The sequence below is a fragment of the Taeniopygia guttata genome, chromosome 2 (genome assembly GCF_048771995.1).
Source record: "Taeniopygia guttata chromosome 2, bTaeGut7.mat, whole genome shotgun sequence".
Taxonomy (NCBI): Eukaryota; Metazoa; Chordata; class Aves; order Passeriformes; family Estrildidae; genus Taeniopygia; species Taeniopygia guttata.
This window is the reverse complement of record NC_133026.1, coordinates 20324046-20348699: the sequence shown is the minus strand read 5'-3', so window position 1 is coordinate 20348699 and position 24654 is coordinate 20324046. Positions and strand designations below refer to the sequence as shown.

The following is a 24654-nucleotide window of genomic DNA, read 5'->3' as shown; positions in this document are numbered from 1 at the left end:
TTTCACTCTATCAGTGATAAGTAAGGTTATCCAATTACTTTTGAATCCATATTATAATGGATAATTGTTATGGAAGGTTCACTTATTTTTCTTATGCAAAGTGGCCAGCAGATTTATGTTTAGCATACTGAAAACAAAGTGTTCTACCTGCATCTACAGGGTTTTGTGAGAGAAGACCAAAAGAAAACATGGTTTGAAGCCCGAGATTTCTGCAGAGAAATAGGAGGAGACCTGGCTGCCATTAGAAATGAAGAAGAGCAAACAGTGATAAAGAACTTAATAAAGTAAGCAAGCAAACTGTCTAATAATTGATATTTTGATGTAACAACACATAATACAGTAATAAATAATGCTACTGTTATTTTGCTTCTGAGATAATTATTTTAAAATCTATCTGGTTTTCACCATAACAATAAGAAAAATAACTGAGAAAATGTCTCATATAAGCAATGTTTTCAAATAATTTTTGGAGCTCCTAAAATGTGTCATAACCTGCAAACATTTTCAATTCAGATAAAAAAACAACCCAACAACAGAATTTGTTGAACATTTCTCCACAGACCCTATTCTAAGTTTGTTTAGCGAATAATTTTGAAACCAGATTTTGTCTTCCAACAGCCTGAACATTTTATTTCTGAGAAAAAACCACTATAATCACAACATCAATGTAGAAAACCAACATGCTGTGTTTTCAATACAACTATTTGCAAAGCAGGAGGTTTTAAGGTGCGAACTTCATGTACTTGCCAATGGAAGTTTGCTGACCAACAGTACTTTTTATTTTTTAAATTTCTGCATTGAAGTTTTCAATAAGTGTCACATTTATTGTCCCACATAATTTTTAAAATTGAGCAGGGCTAACCAAATACGTCCTCTTCCACTGTACATTTTTTTTTCACACTCTAGAAAGAAATCCCCATCATTTCAGCCTTTCTGGATAGGTTTGCAGTGTTTGGATCCTGACGGTGGACTTTCCTGGAGTGATGGCTCTCCGGTGAGTATTTCACCATCCCAGTTTCCTTCTGTTCTGACATTTTTCTGTTGGAGAAATTTTCATGACTGGTGTGTATAAAAGGTGTATAAGAATTTCCAAAAATGTCTATTTTGCAAATGGGTAACTCTGAATCATTACTCTTCACACTGGATTGGATAAAAACAAAAGAGGCCATTAAACCCTGAGGTTATACCATCACAAAAGTGATAACACAAAGGACTACTTTCAGATACAGATATTATTATCCAAGTCACACATATATTAGAAAGGTCTCTCCTGATTTTTGTTAGTTTCTGGTGATAAATTGCCGTGTTCCTTTTCCCTGTTTTTTATTTATAATGTAATTTTATTCCAGTTTTTGTGGGACTTCTACAGTCTGTTAGATGCTGCATAAACTCAAAGCCTTTCTTTCCTCTTGCAGAGTGTTTGTAATTACTTTAGTAGCTCACATTGGCTTCACAGCCAGAGGAGGAGGAAAAGGAGTGGTTGGAAACTTTTGCTCTACTTCTCATTCCTTACAGAGTACAGTTTTTTCCCCTGTAGATTAAAATAAAAAGCACAGTTGTGTTTTCTCTGTAGGTGAATTATAAAGCAAGACATTATTTTTATGATACTGCATTTCAAGATTGTGGAGCAATCAGTGAAAACCCTTCCTTGACATGGATTAAGGAGCACTGTGAATACAGTCATAACTGGATTTGTGAAATAAAGAAAGGTAGGTTACTTTTTACTCTAAACTTACCTTAGGAAGAAATTTGAGCTGAATCCATTCTATTGTAACAGGAAGTTCTACAAGTTACATACTGGTAGAAAGTTTTGTTGATTTCACAGGATTTTTGCACACAGAAAAGTAGGCCAAGACATAAATACCTTTGGAATACAAGATTTAAGCTGTTAACAATAAAAATTTTTGTTTCATTAGAAAAAGTACATTCCATTATAAGCTTTACTAAAATTACACTTTTTATGTAATTGTGTAATAATATGATGAAAAGAAAAAATTATGAAAGAAAATATAATATATATATATATATATTATTTTTTTAAAATCGAAAATATGATTAAAGCAATCTTAAGAGCTTGCCTTGCAATATTCACTGTTCTGCACAAATGCAGATTTTTGCCAAAACAGAAATTCTGACTGAGGAAGGAAGAGAAGACTACAATTCAAAGAAAAACAAAAGATAAAAAGAAAACTATTATTTTGAATTTCCATCTCCTTTGTGAAGTTAAACTTCATTCCTCTGCTCAGATGTTGGTACACAACAGCACTGTAGTCACCTACTCAAAATTAAACAACACTACCAGCATCACAGAATCAGTCTTGTAAGATGACATATAAAGACAAGCCTGTAACAACAGGCCTGCTGTAACAAAAAGATGGTAATGAAAGCTTTGAAATACTTAAATACAGTTTCCCATCTTCATCACATACTAGTAGAAAAATCTCTACTTCTCTTTTTTCTCAGCTACTGTTGGGAAAAATATTCAGTGATATTAGAGAGGAATAACTATGTGTTGGGCTACATATTTTACTTCCCACAGTAACAGCAATGTTCTTTTTGTGGCTCCCTGGGCTTCTTCACCATAGCTTCAATTACTGCTTTTCTAAAAAACATAATTTCTGTGCTGCTGAATTATTCAAAACAATTTTCTAACCAAGGCACATAGTCTCAGCTTCTCATAAAGTAATAATCATAGACCTCTATCTCAGAGAGATGTTGTGAAGATATTTTCCTGTTAAGCTCCTTTGTGAGTTCTCACCTGTATAATCACCACAGCTAAAAATCGTCAGCAATGTGTCAATAGTAGCTGTTTACTGTTAATGAGTAGTAGCATATGAATGGCAGAAATTACAGCCTGAAGAAATTGCCATCATTAGTCAGCAGTGCATAATGCATGCTGAAATAGACAGAATACTTCATACTTCCAGAACTGATATATTAGGGGTTTTTTTTCTTTTAAATCTTGTAGCCATTTTCTTGTTTAGCTCATAACCAACCATACAATAGATTATTTTTAAAAGCTGACATTTTTTTTTAACCCAAGCATATGTTCACACACTTAATAAAATGTAATTATACATACAGCAACACAAACATTGCAATAAATTCCTGTGGGAAAAAAACAGAATCGCAGAATGGCTTGAGTTGGAAAGGACCTTAAAGGTCATCTAGCTCCAACCCCCAACCTTTGATCACATTGCTCAGAGCCCCATTCAGATGGCCTGGAGATTATAAAGGTGACATTTGTTCTACATATTGATAGCTCTTGGCCTTACAAGTTTAGAGAAACATTTCTCCAATATCACACTCCATGTGATGTGGAAATATTTTGTTTAAATTATTTTTCAAAAACTGGTTATAGAATTCTTGTCAAAGCAGCCACACAGAAAAAAAGTTTAACTAACAAATAAAAGGTAATAAAATGTTAAATATAAATCATAAATATAAATTATAAATTTAAATATATGTAAAAGAGCAAAACTTTATTTAGTATTTGAATTTCTTGCTCAAATACAACACAATGTCCATAAAGAATTGTTCAAAGTCTACCAACGTAGGAGTATTTTCTCTATTTAGTGTTCTTTCAGAAACACATATTCCTTCAGAGTAACTTCAGCCGTCCAATTTAGGTAATATTCAAGATGTTCAAGATGCGCTTATCAAAAACCTGCCAAGACAGAGATGTAGGTCTGTAATGCATCTTTTATTCCCCAAGCATCCATTTTTAACTTTGCACCAAAGAGACTATATAAATATATTCTGCACTGAATATGTAAAATGTGAAAAGTTAATAGACATTAAAACAATTTCCATTAACTGAACACTTATACTGTCTCAACGTTTGGAAATATTTTACATCATCTTTTTTTATTCCATTTCATTACAGGGACACCCTTGAAACCAGAACCTCTGGGCCCTTCTACCAGTAAGCTTCTGTTTATTTTCACTTACCTAAAGGGTGGTGCGATGTAACACCACCCGCTTTGTGTAAGAACTGAGACGAATGTAGAGATTTCTCCTGTGTTGCAGCATATGAAGTCACAGAAGATGGCTGGATTGTAAAAGGAGACAAACAATATTTTTTCAGCCCAGAAAAGGCCTCTATGGAGAAAGCCAGAACATTCTGCAAAAACAATCATGGAAATCTTGCTACTATTGGAAATAATAGTGAAAGAAAATTTTTGTGGAAATACGTAAGGGGAGATTTTGTTATGTTATACACTACATGGCTCATATACCCTTTGTACATATCCTCTGCTTGTGAAGCACAGAAGAATGTGCTTGTTGCATAATATTACAACTTTTACAAAATATTACTACTACCAAAATTTTATTAGGATTAGGTCTATGAAAAAATACTACTAAATGAATCTTCACTTTAGGAAAAAAACATGTAAAAAAATTTGCTGTTTACTAGGATGGGTGTACTCTTGTCTATTCTAGTCTGAATGGAGTTATGAGGAAATACATAAGGAGCAATGAGCAGGCAGAGTAGGTGTATTCTCAGAGCTTTCTGACAGGGGGCTGCCTCTACTCTGAATTTCATATACTACAAGACAGTGTTGCACATAGATGTGAGGTAACTGCCAGTGTAGCTTTGATGGTCCTACCTGATGGTCATGTTGCTCTCCAAAACAGCTTTTCAAAGAAAGGCTTAGACTGGTCAGGTTAGACTGATCACTGCAACAATCCTTCATGGATTAGTTTTCCTGTACCATGGCCAAAGCACAAGAGGGGAATGCTGACTGACAACTCAATAGCATGGATGGTACCTCAAACCTCAGCCATAATCCTGCTTGGTTTGCCTGCTAATACCAATATAGCCATACAATCACCTTTCTGAGCCACACTATTAGGTGTTTGCTTTTATTGTGTGGGAAAGGATACAACTGCCGGAGAGCTCAGACAGCTTGAGACACAATAATTCCATAGCTGCTTATAACCAGGAAAGTATAAAAAAATTTATAATTAATGTTTTTCTCACGTCTTCTATGCCTTTTTCTTTTTAAATTAAGAACAAAACTTTAAAAGCTTTGATCATACCAGTAATTCAGCCAAAAATGAGAATGTATCAACAAAAATAATAATAAAGTAGAACTATAGGTTGTATGGTATCTCAGGTGACTGTGCACAATCATTTAAAGAATATGTATTCATTTCTTTGCTTCCATAGCACAATATTTGCACCTTTTTAAAATTAGATTACCAATAAATATTATAAAACACTAATTTAAATATATTTTTATGTTTAGATCTTAAAAAATGGCAAACTGAACTCATATCTCATAGGATTAATCCAGAGTGCTGATCAACAGTTCAGGTAGGTAAATAAGCGACATCAAGATCCATAAAGAGCAGCTGTAGGAGTATTGTACTTCAGGAGTTCCTTCTGGAGGAACCACTGCAAAGGAGTTAAATGCAGATTCAGAGAGTGATAATGCTTGTTGAAATATGTGTTCTCCCTTGGTTAAACTACGCTGTACAAACACAGTTCTAAATGGAATTTTTGTATGCTATGAATATGTCGATAATATCTGTTAAAAATAAAGGTATTTTTGTCTTTGACTTGATATGAAGGGATTTTATTATATAAGGTCTTTTAATCCTAATTGAAACTCAATTTAAAGAGATACTCAGCTGTAATTTTTCAAAAATATTTTTAGTATGTTAAGGAAGATTTTTCTCAACTGTTTCATGGATATTGTCTCAGCAACCACTACTGTTTTTCAGCTGGATGAGTGGAAGCCCAGTGCACTATGCAGCTTGGGCACAGGGTGAGCCCAACTTTGCACTAGCTCAAGAAAATTGTGTGGTTTTAAATAAAAAAGATGGTGAGTTACACAACTATGGCTTTTAAAGTAATTTTATGGCTGCTGCTCTTCCAATGTTTGTTTAAAATCTCTTGTCAATTTTCACCCATTCTTTACCAGAAATCTTGAGAAATATGCATTATAAAAAATAGTTATATGTCTGAGGTTTCTTCAGGGGCAATATTATCCATAAAATTAGAGTGGAAGAAATTCATTTTAATGGGAAATGCAATGTCAATTTCATCACTGGTGTTTCAGCTGCACAAAGAAAATGTTCAATTCAAATCAAAAGCAATTATTTTTTATAATCATTATAATTAGATAATAGTGAATTGAAAATATTTCCTAATAATAGAAAGTATTTTAACTTATAATAATAGTTTTATGATTTATTTTTTAATAATGAGATAGTATTTTTAGTAATAAAAGAATAGTTAGCAAAAGAATAGAACATACATTTTCACATTCCGTAGTGCTTTCACTAATTAAGAATTACTTGACACTTGCATCTTTCAGTGCAACAAAGCTGTTTGGGAAGGTTTCACTGAGAGGCCATCTCATCTAGCCACTTCTCCCCCAGTCACAGCAGGACCAAAGTGCCCCTGCATACAGGGACGATGCGAGGTAGAGTTGAGCTAATGCAGGTTATCCCACGTTCCCAGGCAGATTGCTTCTGAACTTCAGAAACCAGTTCACCTTCTCACAAATTTCAATCTTATTCAGTGTCTCAGTACCTAAAATTTAATTTATTTCAGGCTTGTGGAATGATGTCAACTGTGGTTTTTCCAATGGCTATATCTGTGAGAGGCACAGAAGTTTTATAAATGCAACCCTTCCTTCAGTAGTACCTTCAGCTCCGGGAGGATGTCCTGCAGATTGGATTTTATTTAAAAATCAGGTATGATACTTTCATCTAAGCACAATGATATTACTGCTTCGGAAGGTACTTAAAGATATAACAGAGGCCATTTGTGTCTCAGACATGTTTTATCAGTTGCATTAGAAAATTACCCATTAACTATTACTGCAAAATAGTGGTTTTACAGACTGTTTTATTGAGAATCAATCACCTGAGGCACTGGGAAAACTGTTATATTGTATATATGTTTCAAAAAAACGGAAGAACTGAATTAATCTGAAAACACTGGGTGTAGCACAAAATCAGTCATTTGCGAAGGAACAAATCAGAAATAAGGCAAAGTTTTCCCAAACAGGCTTCAATGCAATACTTGCCTCTTCCCAAAAGGGACAAACTTGATGTGCTTAATAAGCAAGGATTCTCTTTTCTAATATATACAACATTGTTATGAAGGCACCGACAGATATCACACCAGGTGAGTTGATGTCAGGTTACAGCAATCATTTTCCACAAACCTTGCAAGATAATTCTCCAACTGTGCTGCTGGCATGACACAGAGCAGATGGTGAGCTGCAGACATGGAGAGGGCACATGAGGCACGCTCGTAATTATCAGAACCTTTGAGGCTGAATATGTATTGGTAATGTGATAGCTACACAATTTTTAAGAAATTAGTCATATTCTTCCATTAATAAGAGAGCTGTATAATGAAGAAGGCTGAATAGACACAAGAGTACTTTGACCACAGACAATAGGTCAAAAAGGGTTTTCAGGAAGTGTCGTGGTTTGACACGGGAAGAGAAATTTTTTTTGGAAGGAAGAGGTCAATCCAGTCAGGGGTCAGGTTTGGATACTGACACTTGGGGTGACCAGTTGAAGGTGGACACACCTCTGAGAACACAGAGGGGTTAAAAGCGGAATTTCCAGGAGAACTCGCTCTTCTCTGGTTCCGGTCATCGCAAGGTACGGACCTCCCCTGCCCAGCCCGGGCTGGGTGGGGGACGGAGCCATGCGGCCTACAGAGGTAGGCCAGGGGATGAAGGATCGGGAACCGAGCTGGGCCAGCTCCTGCGGACGGAAGGGTGGAGAACATCTGGGATGTCTTTGTTTACGCCCCCAAGCTAGAGGGAAAAGAGATAGAGAGCCAGCAGACACCCAGGAGTTTGCCGGCGGAGGAGAAGGAGAAGTGGGGGGGAAGATGCCCAGCATGGGAGATGGGAGACGGAGTCCTGGGCCGAGATTTCAGCTGTCCGGGGAGTCCGGGAATTTTAACCCTTTCCTGTGAAATGAAGGCTTTATGAAATATTACTCCTCCGCAGTTTGAAGGAAAGAGAGACAGCCTGGGACCTCAGATGTTCAGAGAAGAAGGTTGGGGGGAGATGATGGAGTGGCTTTTGGCTGGACTCTTCTTGTTTACCATAGACTGAACCACTCCTTCGCTCAAGAGGGACTGCATTTTAGGGGGATGCACTGGTGAGCCAAGAGACCTCCTTCAGCAACTACCAGTTCAGAAATGGACAGAGAGAGCTGAGGAGGGTGTGAGGATGCCCTCCATCTTCAGAGAAGAAGAGAAGGCAATCTCTGTCCTTGGATCCTCGGCCCCAGGGGAAAATGGGGGGGACTCTAGTCCCGAAATGAGACACTGAACTGTTGTTCCTGTCGGTCCTTGGCAAAACATCCTTAAAGGGGCCCTATAGGCAGTCTCTGTCCCTGCACGGTGGTGAGAGCACTGTGACATGGAGAGGAGAGTGTCACACTGGCCGGTGTGTCTGGGCAGTGCCACGTGTGACATGGAAACACAAGAGGTGGCAGTTGTGTTTTCTGGGGGTCTGTGGTGCAAGGGGGACTCCTCTCTCCCCTGATGGATTCAGTATTGATTATCTTGAAGGGTGAAAACTTGATTAAGGATCCAAATGGGTCTCGCAGTGGTTTGGTGGAGTTGGGTGGTGGGAGGAGGAATGTTTTGGAAGGTTTTCATTTTGAATTTTGTGTGGTTTTTTTTCTTTCCTTTCTTTTCCTTTTATAGTAGTAGTAGTAGTAGTAGTAGTAGTAGTGTAATAAAGTTTTTCCTTTGTTATTAAGTTTGGCCTGCTTTGCTCTGTTCCCGATCGCATTTCACAGCATTCGATTGATAGGTTGTATTTTCATGGGGCGCTGGCATTGTCCCAGAGTCAAATCATGACAGGAACTTCCAGCAATTCCACACCTGGGCTGGGTTTTTCTTACAGAGTTAGCACTTTGTATTTTACTTGTGGTAGTGTAAGGGTTCTCAAAATCTCTGAGTTAGTTAAAACATTAGATTCTCATCAGACTCCTACCATGGTTTGTAGCTATTTGAGTTTTGTTGTAACTTGCTCAATCCCTTGCAGAAAGACGGAGAGCAAATTTAGAACTTGTAAATGGTTTTGACTTGGCTCCAGATCCAAATTAACTGAAAAAATATTTCGGGGGTCTGAATTAGGCTGATTTTTACTTAAACAAGTGTAATTCATACCTAAATTCTTTGTCCTGTCACTCTAACAGTTTATACTTTCCCTAGTGTTATAAATTTTTTGGCTCTGGCTATGATTACTGGAGTACCGGAAGAAGAGTTTGCATGAGCCTTGGAGGAAACTTGGCAAGCATACCTAATGAACAAGTTCAAGGTAAAGTGCAACAGCCCCTTAGGTAATAGAGAGCCTTTACTTTGTATACAGTGGACATTTCCTGCAAAGAAGGCAAGTGTCAGTATGTAAATATATGCTTTTTATAATTTATATATTCAAATTATGGTTATATGGCCATGGCATGAAATGTTTTTATAACTGAACAATCTGTTAGGGGCATGCTAGTGATGCTAAGATTGCTTCCTCATGTTACATACAAAGTGTCTTACATTATTTATAGGCATGAATTAGGATAAAATGAAAAAATCTTAATCTGGCATTTATAGCTTTAGGCACAGAGAAAAAACCAGAATGCACTGTCTGTTTTTGCCAGAAATAGAATGGGATATGCTTCTATACCTCTGCCTAAATTCTGTAACTTAATTTAGTAGAATGTCAGAGAAAGGCATATTTTCACCTTGCCTGTGCTCCCTGCCTTCCATTTGCAGCTGTATGTATTTCCATCAGTCAAGTGGCTCATCCTGACTGCTGAAATAAGTGAACTCTTTAGATATCATGGTAGTCAGACAGGCTTTTTTTTTTTTCCTCTTTCCAATCTTGCATCATTGTTCCCGAATACTTTAACTCTTTAAGACTTTTCATGAGCAAGGGCTTGGAATAACCTTGAAATAATGAACTCAGGTATATTTCTGATCAAATATAATAAAATGTTTTTATAAGACTTTAATGAGAAAAAACAGTTAAGTATTTGTTTATGAGTTGATGTTTTGACTGATCACATGACACATTAATTTTCTCCTCTATTGGCTTTTTATTCTAGCTTTTCTCACTTACCATTTGAAGGATGTTTCAAATGATCTTTGGATTGGCTTGAATGATATGCTCAGTGAACTCAGCTTTGTTTGGTCTGATGGAAGTGCTGTCTCATATACAAACTGGGCTAAAGGTTCCCCAAAACTTGTAGAACCTGTTTTGTATGACAGTCTGCATCCAGAAGATGGCGAAAATCGGCAACAGGTAAATATTGGTTAGTGTTTACCATCAAGTTTAAATCTGAGGAGCAATGCCACTCCCAGTAAGCATCTCACTTCACTATAGACCTTGCCCCAGCCTTCTTCATTTGTTGGTCATCTATTTTTACACTGGGACTAGACATAAAACCTTTCAATGTTTGAGTATTATAGCTATTTCAGAGCATAAAATGGCATCGTTGTAATTTTGTCTAAGTATTTGGCAAAATTGCAGCAATGGACAGATTGACTAAAAGATTGGATATATTGAATAAAGATTTAATATATTGGATATATTGAATGAAGATTATTAATCTTTATCATAGTAAATTGTTAATTTTTCAGAGAATATAAATGCAACATTAGAATTTTGTAAGTCAACACACAATTACATTCGTATCTATGAAGGAAGGAGAAGAGGATGCAAGAGGAAAGAGTTCAGCATTTTAACTTTTTCCCTTTTTAAAATTGTAATTGAGTTACTAAGAGCCAGTAGATGTCAACTACTTTCTAAGCCCATCAAACCCTCTTACTACTAGCACGTAAATTAAAACTCATAATTCTGTAAATAAATAGCATTTTACATAACCATACCAACATCCGCTATCTTCTATTTATTTCTATATCTTGCTTTCCAAACTTGCCCTTCAGAATATGTCATTCCACTAATTGTCCATTCTCCCATCATTCTTGTATGTATACCTTTAGAGAAGTCAGGGATCTGGACAACCAGCTTAATCTACACCTGAGCCAATTCATGTTGCTCTTGCCCATGCAGGCATTGGTCAAGGCAGCAGGAAGACATAAACGACACTGCACAAACCATAGCTGCACTGCAATTTTAATAGCACTAATAGCAGGGAAAAAAAAATGTGCAAAGGTACAACCTACTTTTCTCCTTCACCTTCAAGACACTAACAGCTCTCTCCTTCAAAGGGTCCTTTTTAAAGGCCCAACAATTACTCCATGGCAGCTTAGCAGAGGAGATTGCAGCTTGTAATAAACTTGACATTCAGCTTCTTAAACTGATCTTGTGCAGCTGAAGGAGAAATTCTAATAACTGGAGCTGATGAGAGCTCTGCCAAGGGCTGCAATCTAGGTGATTTTGTCAAGAATCAGCACTATTCATAGCTGTCTTTGCAGGTGAAATACAAAGCACTACCTATATTTCATTCTTATTCAAAACCTTACTGATAGTCACTTTTTAGTCGGGATAGATAATGTGGAAGAAATTTCTTGAAAAGAATAATGTCTTTCAAGTATTTCTCCAGTAAAATAACTAAATGAACTAGCAGGCTGAGCTGAAGAGTGTACAACAGGGGAACTGGCCACCATAAGGGAGGTCAGAAAGGACAGAGAGAAGGAGGAATGAAAGGTATTTCTAGAGTTGTAACACACCCTACATCATCAGAACTAAAAAAAACCAAAAACCTGAAGCTATTCAGTTATAGTACTCTGTTTATAACTTCTAATATGCATGTATACTCTTTTCCTTATTTCCAACAGTTTGACTGTGTTTCTCTGAAGAGAGGTCCTGCTGATGACACAGGAAAGTGGAATAATGAAGAGTGTTATAAGCAGAGAGGGTATATATGCCAGAAGGATAGTGGTGAGCTCTGTATTGTCAATCTTGAAAATTATAACATAAAGAGTAAAACAAATTTTCTTGTTTAACATATTTTATTTCAGTTTAGTTTTGGTTTTGTTTCATTTTGTTTTGGTTTTTAGGTAAAGGATCAGTAAAATCGAAGGCCCCATCCTGCTTCCCAGTGTTACTTAGCAATGTTTTTGAGAAAACATAGCAGAATATAGGAAAAGAAAATTATTTTATTTTTAAAAGTGTAATTTAATAGCTGAAGCCCAAAAAAATTTTAATTACATATGTTCATAATGATCTATCAAAACTAGTAAACTTAACACTTATCCATATAAACCTGATAGTCATTAAGTTGCAAAGAGTATTTTAAAAGCAGGCAGGACAGGTGAGTTATTTTTGAATGATGGGGTAAATTCACCTCTGCAATTTTATGTGTGCATTTACAGATTTACAGATTCAAAATTGTCAAAAGTTGAAAATACATTTCTTTTATCAGAACTGTTGTTTTGATGTTATATTTAATTATAAACAGCTAAGAAGGTCCATTCCATTAGTAATTTTATATTAGGTTTGTAAATAATGATGTTACTAAATTGCTCAAGTCAAATATGTGACTCCAGATTTAACTGCTCATGGGACTATTTTTTTTCCTTTTTCCTACAGATCCTGAACTTTTTAAATCAACAGCAACAGTGCTGGACTTTGCTTTTGACCCTTCTAATGGGATTAGCTATTCTGTCATCCATTTGAAGATGAATTGGGAGGAAGCACACCAAAACTGCAATAACAATGCCTCAGAACTTGCCAGCATTTTAGACCCATATAGCCAGGCACTGTTGTTCCTACTTGCAGATGAATATGGAGAGCCTCTGTGGATTGGTCTTAGCAGCAACATGGTAAGAACAAAGGCATTGCATACACGCAGTCAGGCTGACACACAACCTGATTTTACTTTATGCTCTCTTCTTGTTGCCCATTGGGATTTCTGCCAGTGTAGTGCTGAAAACAGCATGTTACATCAATGTAACAGCCATTTGCACTGGAAATATTCAAATAAGACTCATACAGTAGAGATTTCCTTTATCACAAGGAAATGTTCCTGTAAAACCAGTATACAACAGCGTAGTGCGTTGTTTGGAGTAGTTTAAAGTATCTCAGATATAAATTTTAAAAATTCCTACATTTTGAGTTGATTTTAATCTAAAAGCGATTCCAGGCACAATGTATATCCTGCCCTCATACCATGTGTTATGTACTGCAGTGATCAGTGACAAGGTATCAGAGATCACACACCTGATGCCTGAGGTGGAACAATTTTTATATGTGTGCTTATGCTCACACATTTTACTAGAGTGGTCTTATTTATAGTAGCAATAGCAAACTAGAGCTGTGAACAGAAACTGGGGTAAATACTAGTAAAGGGACTATCGAGGCTATATCATATGGTACATATTGACCATGGCTGGATTTTTTTTTAAACTTGAAAATGCATTTGGCATAACTGCTCCCATTAGAAGTTAGAATATTATGGAAAAATAATCCTTTGTGTTTGTGAGATGTCTACATCAGTTGTATGACAGGAGAGGGTGAACATTTGGATGGTAGGTGTGTTTTGACATGCTACACTCTTCATCATGAATCACAGTCACGACAACTACAACAAAAGCAACGGTGATCAGAGCTGCTTAACAGCACTCCCACACACACTCCCATTCTCCATGCAGATGTTTGGGTGGTCATACCAACATGGCATCTTATCTGATAAGACTAGTTTTATGTCTTTTCTCATGCCTGCCCTTTTTTCCCCCCTTCCATTTCCTAATGCTTGAAAAAAATGCTCTGAATTAATGTTAGATATTTTTTGGAGGTGTTCACATTTGTGGATGACAGATGCTGTACATTTTAGCCAGTTAGCATTTACATGCTAAGAGGCAGCACTAGTAAGCAGATGATTCTACAGAGGTTATGTGAGAGTCCGCTTGAGGATCCTGTATAGTAGCTGTGTCACTGTAAGCAAATGAGAAATTACCACATAGATTTTACTTTCAGACCAATGGCAAGTATCAGTGGATTGACAGGTGGAGTTTAGTTTACAGCAAGTGGGCCAGTGGAGAACCAAAGCAGACGTTAGCATGTGTCTACCTAGACACTGATGGCACCTGGAAGACAGCTTCTTGCGAGGAAAAATTCTTTTCTGTCTGTAAAAAATCAGATGGTGAGTAACTCCATGCATGCATCTTGACTAGAGGCTGTATAGTGCAATAAGCCACTGGGAAAATACTCTGTTAATACACCAGTATACAGGAAGACAGGATTTGACATGAATTCTTTCCAAAAGTTAATTGATTCATAGTAATTACCAAAAGCCTAACAACCAAAGAATTGAATATTCACTTTTTTAACTATTCATCCTAATAGGAAAAGTATTTCACTTGCTATAAATTCTGGTTTTATTTGGCATTATAAGAAATTCTGTATCCAGTTTGGGGTACCAAAATTTGAAAAGCCTCTCCATCAGCTTGGGTTTTCAGATCACTGGATAACAATAATTTAAAGAAAAGATTGGAGTTGGACAAAAGACTAAGAAACCAAAAGACTATGAGAAATCATACTATAAATACTAAATATTAAAAAATTAGTCTTACGGGATGGAATTTAATTTTTCTATGTGTCTGATATGAGTTGGAATGGGGTAACAGATTTAAATACAGCAAGGAAAGCCTTCTAATTTTATCAGTACAAAAGTCTTTAATAAATACTCTAGAGAGATCAGCAAATCACCATCACTACAGCTTGCTAAGAACAGACAGGACTAATATCTGTCAAAAGAAATATATCAGCTTCACGTCACCTGTGAGCACAAAGATCAAGTAAATAACCGCTTGGAAAGTCTTCCAAGCACAATCTTGTATAATTTATATGGAAATAAGTATAAATATTATTTCAAAATTTAGCTATATTCTTGAATTTTTCAACTTTATGGAAGACCTTGAATCATTAGCAAATTTAAATCACACAGCAAATTATGTTCTAAGATGTGTTAATATGACAAAAAAACCCTCAAAATTCGTATATAATGTCTCTTTTCACTTTATGATGCTGGAAATATCATTTGAGAGCTAAGTATTTCTTAGGGGAAAGCAACTGTAGAAGGCTTACAAGAAGAAAAGGTAATTTGGCAGAATATATAATTTACATACCATCTGCATTTATCTACCCATCCAAATCTTCCTATTATATCAGTCACTATGGAATGTATTCAGGATGCAGTTTAATAAAAAGTCCTGCAAGCTATGCTTAATTATACCAACACTTTCATTCACAATCACAGTTGCTACTCTAAGATTTTATAAGGCTCTTCTTAGAAAAGGCTTCGTTTCCTCTAAGATTACAAACCTAGCATAGTAGTTTAGTTTTGTCATACTAGTATAATGAGAAAAACAAGTTATATAAAATAGCTGGACTCCATCTACCTGATCTCTTATCAGTAATGGCTCCTACTGAGCCCCCACAACTTCCTGGAAAATGCCCTGAATCAAGAGGACACAAATCTTGGATACCATTCTCTGGTCACTGCTATTACTTTGAGGCCTCCAAGAAAAGAAGTTGGGCTCAAGCTCATGAGGAATGTGCCCGACTAGGTGAGTGTTTAGTCTTAGAAAGATCTATGATGTAATTAAACACATAAAATAATGGATAATATTGTTAAGTAAACCTCAAGTTGCTTTAAAACTTCACATTTAATGCTTTTTTTTTGGTTGATTTTCTGAGCCTGCTTTTACACAATAGACGTAACCTTTGTCGGAGACAGCAGCTTCTCATATCTCATATATCAGGTGAAATATGAGTACCTCAAAAACTTTAAATTCCTACTAGTTTTATTGCAAAAAAAAAAAAAAAAAAAGGTAGGGAAATAAACACTTTTACAGACCCACTAAGGCACAGGCTGCAGCATTTGCTTTCTCTTCCCCAAGCAAAAGGGAGTCCACATGCAGTGCAATCTGGGGGACACAAAGTCATAGGATAGTTTGTGAGTTCCAGGGCACAGTTCATTAAGTGGATCGCAGTGGCTGGACAACAAATGAGATGGAGGAACTGTTTATATTTCATGAATCAGTAAAACACACCAGCTGGGTGTGCTCACCTGCTCTGGAACAGACCCATGCCGCCCCACATGAAAAGAAGAGCAGTGCCTTCACCAGGGAAGGGAAAAGACACTTTGCTCCAAATTTCTGAGAACTGGTGCAATGCAACACATATTTCAGTGTGAGTAATGATTAGAAACATCCTATGCATTTCTAAAGGTACTTCCTCATCTATCCGAAAATACTGACCTGTAACTGAGTAAACAGAAAAAAGGCTTTGTAAAGTCATTTTGCTCTACAGCTGTATGACAACAGCTGTACAATTCCTGGAGTAGTTTTGTAGAAAGATAAATCACATAACTACTACAGAAGGTAAACATTATACTAATAACCAGGATGAGAGGTTACAATTGGACACTGCTCTGTGTTCTAAATTCCTACACTTTTGCCTGCCTGTTTCCTACTGGCCAGGCCAGGAAAGTGGTCATTTCCTTATGTTCCCAACACAGTATTGTGTATTTGCAATGCCAAGGCATATGACAACTATAAATCAACTTCTGGACGTCTTCTGGACTGCAACCTCCATCTGCTGACACATCCTACCTAACCTGTTATCATCAGGCACTGCCAAAACTGCTGCCCAGCCACTGATGAGGGACAGAGGTGTAGTGGCAAGAGGCATGGTGGTTACTACATCACATGTACCTGTTTCAGCTCACTAACACCACAATCTGGGATGTAGTTGGGCCTGTCCAAAAAGTATTGCAGGAGAGCAATTGTTCTTCTCTAAAACAGCAAAGACTAAAAAAAAATCAGAAAATTTCAGAAAATCCGTATCTCTCTGCAGATTTGCATCCATACAACACACAGTCATGCTCAAAAAAAAAAAAAAAAAATACCATACAGTGAATACCCACAACAAAACTAGTGAACAATATAGAAGAGTTGGTCTCTTTTATATACTTTTGCATATATTTTATGTGTTTATTGACTTGAGGTCTAAGAAAATGACCCACTGAGATGTGCTCCTTAATATTTTTTCAGGTGCTGATTTGGTATCGGTAGGAGACTATAGTGAAACAAAGTTTCTGTCAGAAACCATTAAGATACTCCATGGAAAATCACTGAACTTCTGGGTAGGGCTAAAGAAAAGTGACAGAGGTAATATCTTTTATCACATTACTCTATCAAATGAAATTACATATTATGTTAAAAAGAAATCAATTTTGTACACTTGAAAGTACATCTATATAAATAAAAATTACATAAAGTTTATTTCAAAATATGCCTAAATGTGTTTAAAATTATATTTGAAACATTTAACTAGCTATTCATATTTTATATTTTTTTGTTTTCTCCATTACAACTCATTCTATTTTTCTAGACCCATGTATTTTATACATACATGTTAATTTTTAATATTAGGACAGTGGGTATGGACAGATAAATCTGCAATGGATTTTGTCAACTGGCAATTGGGAGAACCATCAAACCGAAGGCTTAAAGACTGTGGAGAACTATGTGCATTGTCCGGCTCCTGGAATGCCAACATCTGTTCTTTCAAAAAAGGATATATCTGTAAAAAAATTAAAAGTAAGTAGTGTTTCTAATATGTTAAGGTTAATAATGTCTAATAATATATTTTCAGTGTATAACACAAATGTAAAATACTCTGTGTGCAAAACCAATTGACTCTAATGGCTGCCTAAATTCTGACAAGCCCCACACAGCTTCCAGCTGCCTTCTCAGAGGCTGAATATCCCCTACATCCTCTAGAACTACCATCAGCCCGGTTCAGCCCTGTGCAGCCATCATAAATACTTCAGGCCCCTGAGTTTAGGTGAAAGCTAAGCTCAAAAGCAACATTTTGTCTAATTATAGCTGAATGTAATCTCAAACAAAATCTTGTTCTGATGAGTGCAATGCAAACTGCCTTGTAGAAATGCTGGAATTGGTGATTCCTTTCCTCACTGACCACTGATCTGATGGATTACAGGAATACCATGGCAATCATTCTTGTGGCATTCTTTATCTACAGTATGATAGAATCATGTTTAATAAAATACTGGTAGTATCCTGATAGAAAAATTATCATCTGTAAGAAAATGCATAAATTAGATTACCAACTGAGATTAAATCAAAGTAATGCAGAACACGGACATTTTATTTGGTTAAACTTCATATTTCTGCTCACCTTTTTATTATATGCTAAGTTCAGGAAGAGCAATTACCATAGGAACCACATCCACGTGTAACAATTGTCTCTCACAGAAAGGGCTACAACAATAGAAAAGTCTTTTCAGCTCAAATAAAATGCTCATGACGCACTGCTAACACTCAAGACCTCGTTTCAGAAAATACCTTAAAATGACTAAGGATACTGTGGGGAGATTCTCAGAAATAAACATATTTGCAAACACTTTTTGAAATAACAGGAATGTGTCTCTACATGTTATTTTGGGTATCATGACTGAGGAAGTCAGATGCTCTTAGGATGAAAGACCCAATCATCCTGCTAGAGTTTTACACACGCTTAGTTCCATAGATCTGCAAGAGTGATTGCCACCAACACATGAATTCAGAGGGAATTGTCAGAAACACTGGTACTTAGGAACTTTGAAATGCCTTTTTTTTTAAGCATTCAGAATAAACATTTTTTTTCCCTTTCAAAAGCTCCTGAAAACAAAGAAATGTCAGCAGAAAATACAGGTAAGCATACTTCCTTTTAAACAGAGCATGCTAAAATAAAACAGGAATATAATTACATAATTTCAGAGTATTTGTTTTGAGAGAGTTTAAAAATAAAAAGTCCATAAAGTTTTACTCTTTATCTCAATATAGTATATAGAGGTTATCCTGAAGTAAATATTGATTTACTTTTATGTTTATATTTTTAATATTGGGTTTTGATCAGATTTAATTATATTTTGTTTGGTATTAGTAAAGAAAAAAAAAAAACAAAGCACATGCTGAACTGAAAAACTGAAAAACATGCACATTGAATTTTTTTGCTTTCTTGTTATAGAAGTCTCATTTATTACTAGATTCTGGAATCTTTTAACCTCAGAGGTAATTCCATTGTATATCCTTACAGAAAAGAAAATGGAAAAAGTACTTTCTGCTGGCATCATTTGGCTGTTTGTTCTTCTAGCCCTTTCTATAGTTGGAGCTGGAAGTATAATTTATTTCTGCTTGAGGAGGAAAAGACAAAACTTGCCACATATTTCAACCAGAATGAGCGGATCAGAAGCAACTGTGGATATTCAAGTAAAAGACACACATTCAGACATGTAGTCTGACCAAATGCCCACGTGATTCAACTATCAAAAACCAGGGTATAAATCAGTGAAATCTTACCCCAGCTTTGTGTTTTCCTCCCCAGACAATAGTCTCCTTTCTTCTCAAATACACATACATCTTTGGAAATTCCTTCCAAAGTGTTATAGAGTTGTTTAGTCTGGGGAGTGTATATGTGTTTTTTATATAAATAGGCATGGCTGAAAAGATGGCTCCAGAGATGTTATGGGGAAAGTCTGACAGATATTTATGATGTAAAAAATACTTTATTTAGCTTCGTGTAGAAATTCTCCCTTTTTACACACAGGAGAAGTCATTACTCATGACTTTAAATTATTTTTCCTTGTGTGTTACTTCAGTGGTATCTAGACTATGATGGGAATCACAAAATCACAGAATTAACTAGGCTGGAAAAGCCCTTTGAGATCATCAAGTCCAACCTATGAAACACTGCCCATTTCAAGTTTTCAGCTTCATAGTTTATGATACTATATTTTCATTAACGTAAAAACTATTATGATACCTGCATCTGTGCATTAAGTATTATTTGTTTATATATAAAAAAAGAAAAATAGAAAATTGTAAAAAAATTGAAGAGTCCCATTTAATTTTACCTCCAGTCTGAATTTTTGAATTATGCCATTTCCTATGGCTTTGCACTATTCTAGTATTCTGCAAATACCTCTATTTTTCTGAAGTTCAAATTAATAATAAAGATAAACCAGGAGATGACCTTTCCACCGGGTTTTATTTCAGTAATGAGTCTTTTAGTGTGCAGAGCTGCCCCTTTCTAAATCCAAGCATGTATAATGAATGGCTGTCCTATAGTGCATTCTGTAATTCTTTGGTGCAGAGATATAAAATCACTGATGTACTTTTTGAAAATACATTCATTCTTTTTTGTTGTGATTTCATTTGACAAGGTGCTGCCTAGACCCTTCTCAGCTTTTCTTCCATTGTACACAGTAGCAGGGCTTGCCTCAGGGGGCAGTTTATTATTCTGGGTATTTTAAGACATGCATCCCCCTCCTGAGAAATGGAAACACCTTTCCCCAAGCCACAAGAGGGCATGTGGCACTAACAGGCTCACTGAAGGCCATGTGGAGGAGCAGGACTGAGGCAGAGGGGCTTCTACCAAATGAATGTATTGAGCAACAGATTCCTTCTTTGGCCCTTCTGTCAGAATTTCTCACTCACTCCACATGCTTACAGTCTCTGACTGATAAAAAGATGTGGCGCCACACTAAAAATCTCTGCAAGAGAATACCTGGAATAAGTTTCTGCAGCAGGACTTCTGTGTCTATGCCTGAGCAGCTTGAGAACACATTTGAATTACCTCTATTATTTACATTTCTTATAGATATCCATCAAGAAATAAAGGCTTCTAACTAAAAATGTTATTGATAGTTAGAATGGAAGTACCCCCTTGCTCTATGAATACTTAGTACAGATATTTTAACAGATGCTATCTTGAAACATGGGTCACCTCTAGTAGCATTTGCTTCTGAGAGTTCAGTTTTCCCCAGCACTCCTTTGCTGGATGGACATACATTATTCTACACCTTTAGTTAAGCTGGTAAAAAACACTCATCAATCACAGAAACAGAAAGATACTTGAAGAATGTCTTTCCTTTTCTTACTTAACCAAGTAATGCCATACATAAAAGACCTGGTTAAAGACAAACCAAACCAAATCAAACCACCAAAAAAACCCAAACACAAAACTCCCATCCACAGGTTATTTAAAATAGAGTTAAAAATTAAGTAAACCAAAAGTCTATTTTACAATTTATGTCATTTGAACACTGTAAAGCCCAGAGATAACAGCCTTCAGATTACAGTTCCCTAAGTTACTAGAGTAAGTCCTGTAATACTCCTTGCAATAAAGAATGTCATTGCCATTTTCTGGAGGAAATAGGAAATAGCTGTAAGAGCTTTGCACAAAACTGTGCAAACGAGAAAAACAACACCTGCTTCCCACGGAGGTGACTAGAGATAAAATTGTTTCCTGGTAAGTTCTACAGATCTCTGGGAATACACAGTTCTGCTTGCCCTTTGGATGAGTTAGTAAGGTAAGCACTTTCCCTGGTCTATGTTTGCAAATGATACATGCTGCTGGTCCTACTGTATTTATGCCCAACTTAGTGAATCTGATAAAGTAACCTTTCTCAAAAGACAAAAGGAAACATACAATAGAAAAAACTACATTTTAAAGGTATTTGTAAGTAAACTATAAAAATTGGGAGTTTGTAACGGAAGTATTCTGGTGACCAAATTCAGCAGAGCCTGGGACCTTCAGAGAAGAAGCCTGGCTGGTATCACCACCACAGAGGAAGCATGGAGAGTTCAACAGTCAGGTTGCTCTGAATACCAGCTCTGTGTGTTATCACATGAAAATATTTTGATATGTGTATATTTTTATGTCTAGCTACTCTGTAGTTGGACTGAACATCATGACTGCACAAAAACTGGACAGGATCACAGGTTAGACATGAAGTATGTTGCTGATACCCCTGCAAGGTACTGAGAGACCAGAGCCTGATCCAAAATGTTTCCTACAGAAAGACAGAGAGCACTGTAGTGAGAACAGCACTAAAACTCAAGTGAGTACAGTGCAGTGGTGCTCACACCTGGGGACAGGAGCTGAGAGCCATAGCCCTGACCAGATCTGCTCACACCTGGCAGTCACAGTCATCATTAGCTGCTGTTTGCAGTGTGGCACAGCACAGCCAGGGAAAGGACACATCATTCAGTCTTTGGTCTCTCAAACAACTGAACAGCCACTAGGGAAGCGATCAATGCATATGAGCTCAGACTTTTCTGCATTTGTCATTTGGAACTGACAGTGGATATGAGTAAGACATTGCCCACACACCTCACACATTGCTCAGACACAGAAGAGGGCTGGGCTGCACTTGGTTAAACTCCACAAAACAAAAAAGGCCCTTATGCCTTTCCATGTTTAATCCCAAATCCCAGTGTTCCTGCTCAAGTAGGTTGTTTTCATGTTTCTCTTTTCTTTCCAAAAAGACCTGTGTATTTAAAATCACTGTCCTGTCACTTCAGTGCTTGGAATAGCTACACAATTGCTTATTGTGAATGCTGCTGTTTAAATTAGATTCAGAGTGGAGAAGACACCTAAGCACTGATGTGTTTCATACTAATGTGTGTGATGTGGGATTTTTCTTCTAATTTTCATAAATAAATGGCACCCAATCTTCCCCAGTTTTAATTATTATCACTTGCAATGACAACATAATCTCTTTCATACATAGGCTATCTAAGACGCCTGAAGGAGATGGAATTAATCTGAAATAATGTAGGTATCTAGATATCTAAAATGCAGCCATATCTTGCTAAACTACTCACCCAAGGTCATCACTGTGGTCAGCACAGAAGGATGCACATTAGGGTGCAATTATTTGATCTGGTCTAGAGATTGAAGAGAACTCTAGACTCTCTCTGACACAAAGCCTAAAACAATTATCTCACAGTAAATGAGCTCTGCAGAATCCAGTTCTTAACTGATATGCAATTTTGTACAAAACACACTAATAGCTTTCAGTTGATTATATTCATCAATAGCTCCAGGCTATTCAGAAAACTGCTATCAAAACAATTTATGGTAGTTTTTTTCCCCCTGGCTTGAAAATTGTTACTTTTGAAAACAAAGCATCTGTCAAACTAAAAAAAAAAATCTGTTGATTTTATTTTCCATACTAATTCAAAATGGAGACTGAGCTGCAGACTAGCATTTCTTAAGCAAATGTGAAGAACACAGACAGAAGCTCCTACAAAATTACAAATGAACTATCAAGGCAAGCATCTGCCTTGGTACCTCCACAAACACTTCAGCTAGTACCAGGACAGGTGAAAAATCAGTGAAGTGTGTCTGCTCATAATCTTGATACAATCTCTGTGTTTAATGCACACCAAACTGTTTCCCCGAGCAGCTACTGATGTGTTTGCACCTATGAACCTTTAGGAAGGTTAAGCTGTGCTGAGCATCAGAAATGAGGGCTCTGCCACTTCTGTCTCCACCACTGATACATAGAGTAGAAAAACTGAGAATAAAAGTACTGTTCAGTCCCATACAGAGTACTGCTGCTAAAAATTCCCTCTCTTACTCTTCAAAGATTGCCATAAAACCACTCCACCTTCTTTGGCTATATTCTGTTTATATTTCTCCCATCTAATTCCTTCTGTAGCTATGATCTTGATACTAAGCTGATAATTGCTGTTTACCAAGAATTGTTCAATTTTTAGTTCAGCTATATCTGGACAGAATTTATTTTTAATTTCTGTAAGCCCCATTTCTGTTCGCAATACCATTCTGTTCACGCTGTCCTCATGCAATGTAGGAAACATTCCTAAATTATACAGCATTATTTTCCTAATGGTTTCAAATGATGCCATGTTCCACTGGTAATAAGTGATCAGAAATGGCTCATGGATTAACAAATAATTTTCAAATTGTTTGCACAAATACACAGATACAGGTGGGTAGAGAATGGATTGAGAGCAGCCCTACTGAGAAGGACTGGGGATGGTGGATAAGAAGCTGGACATGAGCCGGCCATTTGCCCTTGCAACCCAGAAACCCAAACATGTCCTGGGCTGTACCAGAAGTACAAGCAGCAGAGAAAGGGAGGTGATTCTCCCCCTCTATTCCTCTCTGGTGGGACCCCAGAGTGCTGCATCCAGCTCTGGGGTCACTGGCACAGGAAGGACACGGACCTGCTGAACAAAGTCCAGAGAACACCAAGATGATGAGGGGCTGGAACACCTCTGCTATGAAGACAGGCTGAGAGAGATGGGGTTGTTCAGTCTGGAGAAGGTTAAGGGAGACTTAGAGCACCTTAGCTACAGGAGACTACAAGAGAGCTGGAGAAGGACTTTTTACAAGATCATGTAGTGATAGGACAAGGGAGAATGACTTTAAACTTAAAAAGTGCAGGTTTAAATTAGATGAAATCCTTGACTGTGAGTATGCTGAGACACTGGAACAGGTCGCCCAGAAAGTCATGGAAGTGTTCCTCATCCCTGGAAGTGTTCAAAGCCTGGCTGGAGGCAGCTTCAAGCATCCTAGTCTGTGGAAGATGTGCCTGCCCATGACCCATTCTAGGATTCTGTGAAATTCTATGAAATTAACTTACTGTTGTTACATTCTTCTCCGTTTCCCCAATTTATTCTCTTTACTCTACCAAACCTTGCCATTTTTATAAATTCTGTCTCAACAATTATTTTTTAAAAACATTTTCAAAGGAAAGCCAGTTACTCGCTTTTTACCCCTCAAAATACATCCAGGATATCTTTTAGCAGCCAACTGCTTCCAGTTACTTGCAGTGATGATTACCACCAATATCTAGGCTATTTCCTTTCTATTTCAG

The 24654-nt window shown here is 36.8% G+C and overlaps 1 protein-coding gene and 1 long non-coding RNA gene across 3 annotated transcripts in view; one reads left to right on the top strand and one right to left on the bottom strand.

Moving 5' to 3' along the window:
- The window catches only part of LOC100219050 (macrophage mannose receptor 1), a 33209-nt gene extending 13056 nt beyond the window's left edge, over positions 1–20153 (top strand). For both annotated transcript variants that reach the window (XM_072925468.1, XM_030264587.4), the window contains 18 exons: positions 160–284; positions 907–994; positions 1574–1709; positions 3887–3925; positions 4030–4193; positions 5253–5320; positions 5731–5831; positions 6566–6708; positions 9209–9314; positions 10096–10292; positions 11792–11894; positions 12546–12778; positions 13932–14097; positions 15371–15523; positions 17012–17128; positions 17393–17560; positions 18641–18676; positions 19062–20153. In XM_072925468.1, coding sequence (XP_072781569.1) covers positions 160–284; positions 907–994; positions 1574–1709; positions 3887–3925; positions 4030–4193; positions 5253–5320; positions 5731–5831; positions 6566–6708; positions 9209–9314; positions 10096–10292; positions 11792–11894; positions 12546–12778; positions 13932–14097; positions 15371–15523; positions 17012–17128; positions 17393–17560; positions 18641–18676; positions 19062–19261 — 2343 coding nt within the window. In that variant the 3' untranslated portion in view covers positions 19262–20153. The remainder of the gene's footprint in view (positions 1–159; positions 285–906; positions 995–1573; positions 1710–3886; positions 3926–4029; positions 4194–5252; positions 5321–5730; positions 5832–6565; positions 6709–9208; positions 9315–10095; positions 10293–11791; positions 11895–12545; positions 12779–13931; positions 14098–15370; positions 15524–17011; positions 17129–17392; positions 17561–18640; positions 18677–19061) is intronic.
- On the bottom strand, positions 989–4101 carry LOC116807801 (uncharacterized). The gene is made up of 3 exons (XR_004366912.3): positions 3952–4101; positions 1737–1864; positions 989–1140 (listed from the first exon to the last, which is right to left on the bottom strand). It is a non-coding gene; the product is annotated as an uncharacterized lncRNA (long non-coding RNA).
- Positions 20154–24654: the final 4501 nt, after the last annotated feature.